Genomic DNA, 13507 nt, shown 5'->3' with positions numbered 1-13507 from the left:
ACCTATTTACAGGTCGAAACATTGTTTTGCTTTCCTGATCCAATAAATCTGCCTATGGCTTTAATTCCGTGAGTGCCTGAAGGTTTTTTTTTTCTTGCTATTGCCGAACAGTACAGGACTGGAATGGACATTGTCATTGAGAAGAAGTGGTCTGGTTGCCTACAGTGTCCCTTTAAGTCAACTTTGAAATTATCTACAGCCTTCTCAATGATAGTGTGCCATTTTATCTGTGCAATACAGTGTTGTTTTAAATCAGTAAAGGGGTCATTAGATTTCCTTAAAGGGTGTCTCTCTCCCCAGCACAACCCATTTCTTTCTCCTCCCCTCTAGACAATGGGTATGTGCTGCTCTCCTCTTGCAGAGTCTACAGTGTGAGAGCTAACAGCACATCACACAAAATGGACAATGAAGTTTTTATGTCTTTTACGCTTTATAGCACGCTGCTAATCCTAAAGATGTATCTCTTGGCTATAATAACAGGACAGATTCGACTCCGCAAGAAAGTAAGTCTCACTCTGTTTGCACAGGGTTTTTTTGTACAAAGTTTTTTTTTTTAATCTGTTTTTTTGCATGCTCTTCGATTTCTGGAAGTTAAAACAGAAGAGGCAGAGAGCTGTGTGCATTTCAAAACCTGCTTCTTACAGTACTGTGTAACCTCATTTGTCAGGGATACAAATTATGTACATGGGTGGTGACTTAGTCATCGATTGGAAAATACATTCTTTAGCTGTATTTTTCATATTGAGGTAAATCTTGCAAAACAAATTAAACTCTTCCAAATGTCAGAGGGGTCTCCACAGATGCACAAAATATTGCCTCTATTCCATTTCATGACACCAATGGAAACCATGAAATGGCATGGAGACTTAGTAAATGGTCCCCACCAAGGGGTTAAAAATCATCTGTTTTAGAACGAGCTAAAAAAAAACCCAAAAAAAAACTTTACCTTAAAGTGACACTGTTGGCACTTGGCAAGCAGATGTACTTGGAGTCTCGTATAGAAATTCAAATGTATTAAGTGGTGTAAAATTGTTTGACTTAAAAACCCACATTGTGATTTTTTTTATTTATTTTTTAATAATGATGACATTTATCCAAAAACCATATAAAATCTCATGCAGGTTTTTAAATAGAAATATTTTTCTAAATAAGATATATCGGAGGCTTGTTTATAACTTATTAGCTTTTGTGGAAGTCTGCCACATGGGATTTTGGGTAAATACAGCTGTTAAAAATTATATGCAGTAACGTGTTACAGAGTTCTGTGAATAACATTTGCAGTTGGCAAATAACTGTTTGTGATCTCTTGCAACCAGAGTGTTCCCCACAAAATTTCACAAGTGTATCTTTGTGTTTATTGCCAATTAGAAAGTGTTGAGTCCCTGCTTAACATAAGGCTCTATTTATTTAGCATCAATGCATTTCACAAGGGAAGATAGTCTCGGCTTTTCTAAATGCTTAACCCATTTGTTTCCATAGACTAGTATTATTATTTATTTTTTTTTACATGCAGGGGTCTCCATAAGAGGTTGAGAAACACTAGTCCAGGCTTCCCCGAACTCCAGCCCTCCAGATGTTGCTGAACTACAACTCCCATGAATCTATGAATGCAATAGATAAGCTGGGAATCATGGGAGTTGTAGTTCAGCAACATCTGGAGGGCCGGAGTTTGGGGAAGCCTGGACTAGTGTTTCTCAACCTCTTATGGAGACCCCTGCATGTAAAAAAAAAAATAATAATAATTCCTAAGTACCCCTGCTCTGAGAAAGTAATTTATAATAATTTAAATTCCAAATGAAACGTGAAGACGCTGATATTATTGAACAAGATGGATTAAAGATGGTAAAGAGTATTTTTTTAAAATATGACATAATGTGAATTATGTGTGTCACGTGTGTGGAAACTTTTAGAGTGCTGTACCTGCCTAGAGCCCCTGGCCATAAACAGGGTTATTTACTGAATTCCACATTTTTTCGCTAAATAAATCCAAATGTAAAAACAGAGACAAAAATAAAGTTAATTTGGAAAAATTCTCCAACACAGCAATAGTTACAACGTTTTGCCTCCGTTTTTCCATTCAGATTTCATTTGTGTGATGTTTAGTTATTAACCCTGAGTGTTTCACCCTCTGTCCCCTCATAGTAAGTGTGCGTGCAGGATGAGTGTAGTGTGTGTAATATGTGCAGTGTGGGTATTCAGTGTGCACCTACTGTGTGTATGATGAGCCCCAGGTTGTCTCTCCCTCCAAACCCCATAACAGCCGTATCACTTCCACTAATGTGTCTGCCCCCAAACCATCCTCAATTAGTGTCCCTGCCGCTAACCAAACCCCATTAATGTCTTTGCATTAGCCCTCCCCATTTGTGTCCCTGCCCCACCCAATTAGTGTCTCTGTCCCTAACCCACACCCATTAGTGTCCCTGAGGGCACACACTCCCAGTAGCAGCCCTGCCAAGTGCCCGTTGCAGTCCTAAAGACAGATTAAAACTGCACTAAATCAAGCTGAGCATCTTTTCAGGTGCACTCAAATAATTAAAGTCACAACATTGGGTAAAGTTGCATAAAATTGACTTATTCCACCAGAGTGTGGACCTGAAAACATTTTCTATGCATGGGGGGGGAGGGGGGGCGGGGAGGGGAGGGGGGGGAGGGGAGGTGGCGGAGGGGAGGGGAGGGGGGGAGGGGGGGGGAGGGGAGGAGGGGGGGGGGAGGGGAGGGGGGGGTGTTTAATAAGTTCCTGGTAGCCCTTTTGGGGCAAAACATTGTCGGGTCCAAATTAATTGTATGCAACTTTACAGTGTGGAGTCTTTTTTAGCGGTTTGTTCACTAAACTCTGAACTGCTAAGAGTTAACCATGGAATTAAAAATCTTCAGATAAATAGTCGAATTGGAGAAATTCTCCATGTTCAATGTCATCGCTCAATGCATGGACAATGCTTCCCATAAAGTAGCAATGGATTCAGAAGCATGTACCCTGTGTCCTTTTTGCATCCGATTTGGCCAAGTTATCAGGACTGATGAGTATGAGACGTCTGTCCTGACACTGGAAAAAGTTTTTATTCATTTTTAAAAGTAGGCCTGCATCTAAACTTTCAAATTTAATTAGAAAAGGAATTATTATTATTTTTCCTTTTTTGTATATCTAGTTTTTATTTTGTTGTTAATAGAACAGAATTATAAGAACATCAAAATAACCTTGCAGGTCCCAATGCAGTAAAAACGTTTGGTCTTGCAGGACCTTTACAGAACAATCAACATCATACATTAGTAGTTGCGTAAGTGAGTCTGGTGAATTTTGCTCGTCCTATCTATTTTGTGGTCATGTGACCCAGTTTCCAGCATAGTTGCATACTAAGGGCTCTATTAACTAAAATTGGATAAAATGGGTATGTGAGTGTGTACAGTTTCCCATGGGTCCCTCCAGCCCAGTCGTCACTGCGGTTGCACTTTATATTATGCGTAAATGAGCTCTGGGTAACAGTGACAGGTCGTGAGGGGTATGGGTTTCCTTAAACCACGGAACTGTCGGCTCACAGCGTCTCATCTGGTGTGTGTATGTAGGCACCTGGGTCGAGTCAGGCGTGTGGTGTCTGTATATGGAAGTTTCAAGGCAAGTATGGCTTATTTGTCAAATGACTTAAGAGATGTGGTACTGGAGCATGTAGCCGAGAGGAGTAGGTTACGGTGAAGGGAGAGTTGGGAATGGTGATTTTAAAAGTTAAACTTTTTTTAATTTATTTTTTTAAACGTACTACTAATATCAGGGTGCTCATTTAAAGGAAAACTATAGTCCCTACTTACCAATCATTATTTCAGGACTATACATTCCCTTCTGTCCACCTCCCTTTGCTAATGAAAATTTAAAGATCAAAAGAGACTACTCCCCTCATTTTCCAGTCCTGGCACTCCTCTGCTGCAGCCACCCGCTCCGCCTTTTAAGTCATCAGCATGCTTCTAATCCATTGATTCTGATAGAGGATGGATTGGAGGTATGCATGCGCGGTCAAACACCTCAATCAAATGCTACTATTGGCAGCATTTTATTCCCAGACTGAGTTCTGGAAGAGTAGGCGCAGTAACGGAGCTTCCTGTACCCCAGCAGGGTACCTCCGCCAAGGACCGCTTCCTAGCTGGAATAGGGGATAAATTGCAGCACTTCTGCCCACAGTCACCATGGCTTGACTGCGGTCCCAAAACTGCTCTCCTGGAGCCAAATGGGGAACTCGCACTGGACAACACTCAGTCCTGGGAGCTCTAGTCCTTACAAGGACTTTCCCTACTGAATCCTCCACACTGGAAAAGTGATTTTAGAATAGCCCTTTCCCCTCCCAGTATCCAGACGACACATAGTTCTGGGAGTTCAAGCTGGAATACGTTTAATGGCAGCCACAACTGGCCTTATATGCATGTCCCCATGCAAGGGGCACTCCCCCTGGACCTGAGAGTAAACCACAGTAGAAACAAATACACAATTACATTGGCTATCAGATCCAGGACACTCCCATACAAAACAAGATAATCCCTCCCCTGTGCCTGTGCCAAACACCCCAAAAGTACCCTAAAATAAATAAAACTCCCACAAAAGTTACATCCTCTGATAGCCCTGATCTGGGTGACCAACATATCCAAAAATCACCCAGATCAGTTCAGGAATTTCCTGAAAGTCATTTGTTTGACCGACCGCACACATGGTCCCATGCCCGAAACAGTTAAAGAGAATCTCGGCTAAGTGCCGCTGGGGACCAACTGGGCACTGCGAAGTCTTCATGCCGAAAATAGTTTTGAAAATAGTTCCAGGGCTTTCGCTGCTAAGTCCCCCTGAAGTCTATTCGTGGTTTTGGTCCATGCGAATGGTCGCCAGGGAGCTAGCGTTCGGTTCTATGCACACTATTGGAAAGTGCTGAACCAGGGGGAATAAAATATGGGTCAACCTCTGATACTCCAGCTGCTGTGTACATCCACTCCCAACACATTCATCCAACTCTGTACTGATCTAGCCAGCGCTAAACATAATCCTTTTGCAGGCAATACCTCGATTTTCTGCACAAATCCATTTCACCACACTAGTCAAATTCCGGTTAATTGTTAATCCGTGACCGATCGATTAGTTTGGGCGTAGTAACAGGAATTTGATTTGCTCATCACAGGTGAAAAGGATTTGTACACAAGTCTAGCAATAACCCTTGGATGTCCTCTCTTTGGTAAGCTGCTCCTATACTGTTAATCATCTTTTTGTCAACACACAAGGATGAACCAATCAATCTGGCCTTGTGTTTGTGTCCTTGGCCTGGGCTGCTACAGAACTGAAACTCATATGACCCTCAGCCTATGTGTTTCCGGCCGCTCCACGTTGTTTTTGAAAAGTCGCTATTCAACACCTAATATGCAGAAAGAGAGGCTAAAGCATATGCCATTTAGACTTGACATGCTTTGTTTACTGTAGAATCATGTTTTTATTATTTGCAGGATACAGTCTCTTACGCTGTCTTTACATGTTGCAGGTAAAGTAGTCAAAGGGGGTTCTTAAGAAAGCCACTGAGTGCAACGTTATTAAAGTATCACTTGTTGTAGGCATTATCCTGCCTCTTACGGAATCTTTGATCTGCTAATCTCGTTGAGTGAAAAGCTAATCCTCCTCTCAGACACAAACTCATAGCTTCTGTCTGTGAAAGGTCATGTACATCTTCTGACCTGCTCTGTATGTACAGCTATATACCATTCTCGCAAAGGATTGCTGACATCAATGTGCTTCTATTATAAGCAAAATGTTGTTTTGTCACCCATCACAATGCATGTACAAGCGTTCTGTTTTTCACAAGGTTTGAACTTTCTACGCAGCGTTCTAAAAATGTGTCCATACCCCTTCTTAGTTCTGGTGCATAGCATGTCGCTTTGGCGGCACTCAAGCTATTTTCTGCTAACCGATGTCACCGCGCATAACTAACCAGTATTTACAAGGACGCAAACCCAGAGTTACGGGGCTTAAAATAAATTCCTCTGTAAAGAAAACAATCTAAGAATTATTTTAAAACTCTTAGAAATAGATTTATATATAAAAAAAAAGTATGTCATAGGAAATACTAGAATGGTTATTCCTTAAAAAAAGAGACTATTTGGGAATTCAAAGTAAATTTCAAATTTAACATCAACTGAAAAAATTGAACATGAAAAATGACTGCAGGTCCGTTATGCAGGTCCTAAATTTGAACGTCTCAGAATTCTCACTTTACTAAATAGCCTTGTGATGGTTCTTAAAAATAGTAATCACCCTACTTATGCATCTTCGTAACCCTTTGAGGACAAGAAGAGAGGAAAATCCTATGAGATCATAACAACTCTGGTGCGTCTGCTATCGTAGAGGGATAGATAAAGTATTGATTATTCTTATTCCGTAAAAAAACACTTCTATCCATCACCACTAATGTCAAGCTAGCTGACAACTGCTGCTTAGTGACAGTAGTGATGGAGAAGTTTTTAATTCTCTATACATTGTCTGGGAGCACCAGTGGATGTGTGGTAGATGTGAGCAACACGCCTATTACCCTGAAACAGAATACCTATATTTCTCCATATCGTAAGAGCTCACTTTCAGGTGCCACCTACACCCTTCTCCAAAAATGTATACAGTTGTCTATCTGTTACTACACAATTTGAAAGGACACAAGAAAATACATTATTTTCCAATCCCTCCTGAATGAAAATAAGGACCACAATTAAAACCCTAAAAACGTAGCGGTATTCAGCAAAATTAAAAATCTATAAAATGGCACATACATGCACTTATCATACCGATGATCCGGAAGCTGCCTTCTTTCAAATCTGGCATTGACAGAGTAAGGCAAAACTGGACCAGAACGTTGGACAATATATACAGTTACATTAATAACAATTTTTTTTTTTTTTTAATGTCTGTGCGGATATTAGTAAAATTCACATGTCTATAATAGTATATATTGTTCCCAGCTGCCAAAGCAGTTTTTTTTTCTCCATCCTCCTCCCCCCTGCTCTCAATGTTAATGCTGGCCTAGTAGCTAAAAATTGAGGGTTCCAAGGATATATGTTTATAATACAGATTATGTTCAAACAGGATGCATACCATCTGTCTTCTTTCATCAGCGGTAAGACAGAGGTAAATAACTTTCATGTCTTAAATCAGAGCTTTAATATCACCCTTCATGAATGGTTAAGCAGCATCTAATGCACATTGCTTCGCCATGCTTCTCGACAACTGTGGGGTCCTCCATTGCGGGGGAGTTTGTCTTGAAGTGGTGAACTTGTCCCTGTTTTTTTTAAACCTCCTTTTGGTTGATGGCACTAAATGGGAGAAATACGTAATATATATTTGTATTTCAAATAGAGATAATCAATAGATGGAAAGCCTTCTCTGTTGATTGTCAGTTGTTGGGATACCACTCTCGTAATTTGATTTGGCAGAAAATACTGGGTGCTGTAATCCAAAATCAGCCGGAAGGACAAGAGTTGAAATCGCTTCTCTATAACTGTGTGTAATACGTGACGTAATATCTGCGAGGGAGTAGATGCACGCCACCCTGTCTGCTACGTGATAACCCCTGCATTACACATTCATGTCCGATCTCTGTGTTTAATCAAGGCTGTGATAAAAATTGTGAGTTCTGTGGGGGCTGTGTTGCTGAAAGAAAGCAGATAGGAAAGGATGACTCCCATGCACCATTAGCTAAGATGAGGAGGAACACCTATGAACACCAACCGTGCATTAAAAAACATTTTCAGCATGTCATTTGCAAACCAGAATTGCAAATTGCGACAAACTTTACACAACCATCTAGAATGATGAACTTTGTAAATGTAATACTTTCACGGTACCTGCATTTGGACCTAGCTAGGGCAGGAAATAATGGAGGCTTTCAAATAAAGTTCTCAATTAATACAATTTAAGTACAATTGCCGTACATGATCCCAGCATCCAATGCTTCCTCATTAGAAGCACTGAATTGGCGTAGGGGAGTTGAGGAGAGGGACCATCACACAGGTGGACTCCAGGTTAGTAAACCCTTTCTTTACATATATTGGGGAGACTCCTGGCCCCCCTCTGCCTTCTCGACACTCCACCATAATTAATAAATGTGTTATTTATCATCTTTGAGTGTTCCTCTGCAAAGATCGAGCTTTGACAAGGTTACTAGAAGGTCAGTCCAACTGGATGCAGAGTAGATTTTATTCCCAGAATACTTACAGGATGCCTGCTGGCACTGGAACCTGCTATTTCCTAAAACAATGAATACGCAGAGACTATTTAGCATTCCATCTGGGAGTATATGCATAGCATATGGATCTTATCAGAATACAGTAAACATTCCACGTATTTTACACATGGAGAGTCATGCAGGACATATAGTCAGAGAGGATTATTCACTAAAGTCTAAATTGTCAGCAATTCATCGTGGATTAGGCTGAACTCGATGGACGCGTGTCTTTTTTTTTTTTTTTTTCCAGCTACGTAACTATATAATTTAAAATTTTAGATCACAAATGGAAAACTCTTCCTCCAAAAAAGTCTGAATGTTTTTTTTTGTTTTTTTAAGATCGGCTACTTTGACCTCAATTTGAGAATTGAATTTCAAGCAGTTCAATCATGATTGAATAGCACTCACAGTATGTTACTAGAGGTCAGGAAGAGTTGTCCTACCTAGAATTTTGTTTTTTTTTGTGGGATTTTATTTATTTATTTTTGACAGATATCCAAATAATGAACATCGCATTAGTCTAACTAAACTATTTTACAAACCACTGTCATAAGGTTTTTCCTGGGTCTCCACTGTCCCTGTATGAGTCCTGCTAAATAATCTAGTAAATTGGGGTGCAGTTTTCTTTGGCCCTATCCAACAAGGGAGATGCACTGAGAATTGCAGAATTTATATACATTTTGGGAAAAATCTTGATGGTTAGAGCAGTGTTAATGCAACTGCCTTAGAACAGGGAAACCCGGTCAGACCACAGGTAGAACAGGGAAACCCGGTCAGACCACCTCCTTGGGCAAGACACTTACCACAAATCTACGTAGATTGTAAGCTTGTTTGAGCATCTCTCAAATATCCATTTGCTATCATTGCAAAGCGCTGCGCTATTTAAATGCTAATAATGCTGGCGTCAACATAGTAAATAAAAAAAAATAAAAAATCTTTTTATCTCAAACATCTAGTAATATAGAATCTAGGGAATCACAAAAATAATATTTTTTTTTTTTTAAATGTGTGTGTGGTTGTTGTGATGTGTTGAGAGTGAAAATGTCTTATTCTTACAAAAAGGCCTTGTGATGGCTTCTGGCCTTCAGATAACTCTATCACGAATCCAATGTGTGTCCTGAACTCTTTCTAAGGACGTTGTCACTGAAATCTATCAACATGTATACATGTATAAACCTATAAATGTTTACGTGGCTATAAATTGTTTATTTTTCTAAGTGAGAAGTCGCCAGTATGAAAGGGGGGAGGAGAAGGAGGTTGTGGGGTGGTTGCTATTTCGTACAGGAAATATCATATGGGAAAGCTATTTCTAGAGGCCCACTGTGAGGTTATAGTGGAAAAAGAGGAAAAATTCTGTACGTGTGTGTGTATATATAAGCTCTATAATCAGCACTTTCCTGTCTTCCAATCATCAAGAAGGTTCTTTCTCAAACATTCCGGTGCAAACTCCTCTTGTTTCTCAGTAGTTTGGCCAAAGTACTAGAACTCTGACATTTGAAATTTATTTTCACAGTTAAGGGAACACTGAAGGCATGAGAACACTCCTTTTGTAATGCATTATATAGGTAATACAAAAAAAAAGACACAAATAATTCTAAAGTACACTCATAAGGCTCACAACTCATGTGCGACGTGTCTCCCGCTTGTTGGCCCTAATGAAAGAGTGAGAGCAAAAAAATGGGTCGCAAGAGAATACTGAGAACGAGCAGCAGCCTGCCCTTCAGTGGGTCCCCGCTCAGTTCTCAAGCTGGTTTTTGCTCAACTTGTGCCATTACAGAGAGAACATCTCTGAAACATATCAAACTAGTCCCACCCATACAGGCAGTCCAGATCTGAAATGCCAGCAAGTTCCCTCTGCACGAGAGATACAGCAACCCCAGACGATCGTTTCAGCCTTGTTAGGCATCATCAGTGAGGCATAGCTGATATCTCCCTAGGCACCGTGAGCAAGGGGTCCATGTCTGGATTACCCTCTAAACTAATGAAAGCGTGAGATGCATTCAAGGCCTCCTGTTTTTGAAGTTTCTTTCACAGAAATATGTTTTTTGCAGGTGTAAGCTGCCAATCTGTAGAGGTCTTGCCAAGCCAATCCTAGGTGGCAAACCATTGTGAAACTAGTTTGCCTCCTCACTGGAGAACTGCTGCAAGGCACACACAAGATGATATGATGTTTGGAGTAAATCTTTAACTTTACTCTCCTAATCCTGGGAGATTGTTTGATAAATTGTGGAAAAAGAGAAACATTCTGATTTAAGAAATGAGCAGGATCAGCCTGATAGGAAAATAGTATGTCTTTGTAAAGGCACAAGCAAACAAATACTTGTTTGAGACCTAACTGAAAGGCAAGTGACCGTTTGTGCTTGTTCTCCACATTCTTATAGTCAGTTTTTTCTTTAAAGCATTTATTGACCATATCATGTACTAAGACACGTAGAGCATGTGCATGAAGGGTTATTTGGTCTAGGCCCAGAGGAATTTCCAAAATACATTCTTAATGGCATAGGTCCTATCTTTATATAGACCTTCACAAAGTACACAATTTATTATTTTAATTTTGTAATTTTAAAAATTTGTATTTTTTTAATTTTATTTTTAATAAATCCGCCTTTTCATTGTGCATGAAATAACAGGCGTGCAGAGCCACGATAGCAGCTGCAGGCTTTTCATATCATTTTTACAAATTAAAATTGTGGCAGATTAAACAGCACTTTTTTTTTTTTTTTTTTTTTTAAACAAACAAGCAAATATCTGGCTTTATGACAATAGTAGATAGATGTAGACACACTAAGCTATACAAGCCTATGAATTGTCTAGTTTAGTTATGTTTAAGATTATATTAAATGTCATGTCTATGGCATTGCAGTTCTGAGGATGGCAAACGTTAACAATTTTGACATGTTTACGACTGTGTAAATTCTCTTTTTAGTTAGGAATCAAGATGAGCCTGACTGGCCTGACAGATTGAGAGCACTGCATTAGTGGCAATGCTCTTGATGTGGGATTATTAAAAATCTTTATTGTACTTGTATTGAATTATTGTACTAACTCCATTTTAACCTTATATTGTGACAATCCTCCATTTTGTCCTCCTAACCTGACTTCTTCAATCCTCCATTTTGTCCTCATGACTTAACTTGTTCATTTTAAAACTACCTTACGTGACTGAATTTCCCAACCCAATTAGTATAGTAGACAAAGACTGTATTTCCTGCAAAGACACAGGAGTTGCTGACTACTCCCTAAACTTGTAAGATAGTATAGTTTGAAGGCCACGAGAACACAGTAGTAATGAAATGTTCTATTCATAAGAGACCTTGCACCTGGACATGAGGCCTGATATCACTGACCGTGTAAAATGACGCTCAAGACCCCCCTTGTCCCCACCCGTGTCCAAAATAATACCACCTCTTGGTGGGTGGACACGAAGTTAGTCACATAATGTTTAATCCAATTAATGATGTTTATTTGTTATTATCTGATATTCAATGATGATGTCATTTTGCTTTTAAAAAGATCTGCACAACTGTTTTCCAACCAGATTGCATTACATTTTCTGAAGTGCTTTTAACCTGAACTCCATGTGTCAGTGTGAGCTTACTTCTGCGTATACGCAATTTAATCATCTCAGATTTGGACAGGAACAGATAGACATTTAAACATATTTGTTTATTTCTAAATTAATCCACATCACTCTGTTGATTCATCATGGGGTGACAGTAGATTGCTCACGTGAGGCATATCTGCCCATAGTCTCTTTGAGCTGTAGCTTGTTGTTCTCCCTCCATGAGCCTTTCCCTATCCTGCGGTCGTGGTTTGTTGCTGGTCTTAGGCTGCTGCTGGACAGGGGATGCTGTTTGGAGGGTTGATTGATTGGGGGGGGGGGAATGCAGCATTGTGTCTAGGGCTCTGGCCCTCGTTTCTGGTAGAGGTGAGGTAGCTCAGCGCGTGGCGCCGGTGGCAGTATCTGTGATGCCGCTTTTCGCTGTGCATCTCCCCCTCCTTCTCTCATCAGCCTCTGGGGGTAGGTGTCTCTTATGGGCTCCGCTCTGCCTACTCACTGTGAGGTGCCTGGCATGTCTGTTCCGCGGGGATCAGCGGTCTGTGTCAGGCGATGTTTCCGCCATCTTAGATTGAGGTTTCAGGCCGTCTCTGCGAGGTCTCCGAGTGCGGCCACAGGGTGAGGGCTGGGATCACCCCCTCAGCCCAGGGGGGGTAGGGGGGAGGTCAGGGCCGGGTCCGTACCGGTGCAGCGTGATTATCAGGCTCCGGGTGGCAGGATAGTGGAGCGGCGGCCGTCCACTCCACTCACCGCCAAGAGAGCTCCCGCCCGTTGCAGCAGAGAACTCCCCTCCGGGGGACTAAAACCCATCAGGCAAGCCTCTCCCCGGTCCGGTTGGCCCTCAACCATCGAGGGTCGCAGTGATGGGTAAGTTGGGTGATTTAGATCGGCTTTAGTAGGCTTATAGGGTCAATGTGTGCGGGAGCTGATCTTCCCTGCGACCGCTCGGCGGTCCGGCCCCGCCCCCCGCCTTTGGTTTAAATATGTCTGTCTGCCAATTTAGTAAACTTATAAATTACTGCTGGGTTTATCTTGTGAATGTCAGCCATATTCCACATCAGGAATACATGCACAAAAGACAGAATCAATGTCTAAACACATATTGAACTTTGACAGCCATTTCCTATGACCTGAGACAGCGCATCCTACAAATGCAGGAGAGGGAGCAGTGCTCTATTACTCTATAATACACAGTTTCTTTAACCCCTTAAGGACACATGACATGTGTGACACGTCATGATTCCCTTTTATTCCAGAAGTTTGGTCCTTAAGGGGTTAAGTAAAGATAGAGTGCGTAGAGGGTGTTTGCCGGAGACGTATTGTTTATATATGCATAGTGTGGGTGTGAATGTAATTCGATAGTTGTGCTTATACACATTGTGTTAAAATGCTGTTAGTGTGTGTGTGTGAATGCAGTTTAGAGTGTTAGAATGTGTATAAATGCTTATAGAGTGACTACCATGAATGTGTATAGAACTGGAATGTTGGTATATCTTATCAATGTGTATCGTTATGATGATAAATACACCCCAGTAAGGTTGACACAAAATGTCACACATTGAGAAAAGATAGATTACTACTTCAGTTTTCAGGAGGCCTAATAGCCTACAAACCGCAAGATGAGATTATCTATGGTGTAATAAGGAGCCGAGCCCAAAAATGCTATCAGTTGAAAGTAAGGTCAGTGGAATATTATATTGCTAAGTTGCTTGAATCCGCGTAT

The 13507-nt window shown here is 40.8% G+C and overlaps 1 protein-coding gene across 1 annotated transcript in view; it reads left to right on the top strand.

Moving 5' to 3' along the window:
- The first annotated feature begins 326 nt into the window (after positions 1–326).
- PTGES (prostaglandin E synthase) overlaps positions 327–13507 on the top strand; it is a 55182-nt gene continuing 42001 nt past the window's right edge. Inside the window, exon 1 of the mRNA XM_063431438.1 lies at positions 327–503. Coding sequence (XP_063287508.1) covers positions 399–503 — 105 coding nt within the window. The 5' untranslated portion in view covers positions 327–398. The remainder of the gene's footprint in view (positions 504–13507) is intronic.

Source organism: Pelobates fuscus, chromosome 9 (assembly GCF_036172605.1).
Source record: "Pelobates fuscus isolate aPelFus1 chromosome 9, aPelFus1.pri, whole genome shotgun sequence".
Taxonomy (NCBI): domain Eukaryota; kingdom Metazoa; phylum Chordata; class Amphibia; order Anura; family Pelobatidae; genus Pelobates; species Pelobates fuscus.
This window is presented reverse-complemented; position numbering and strand designations above follow the sequence as displayed.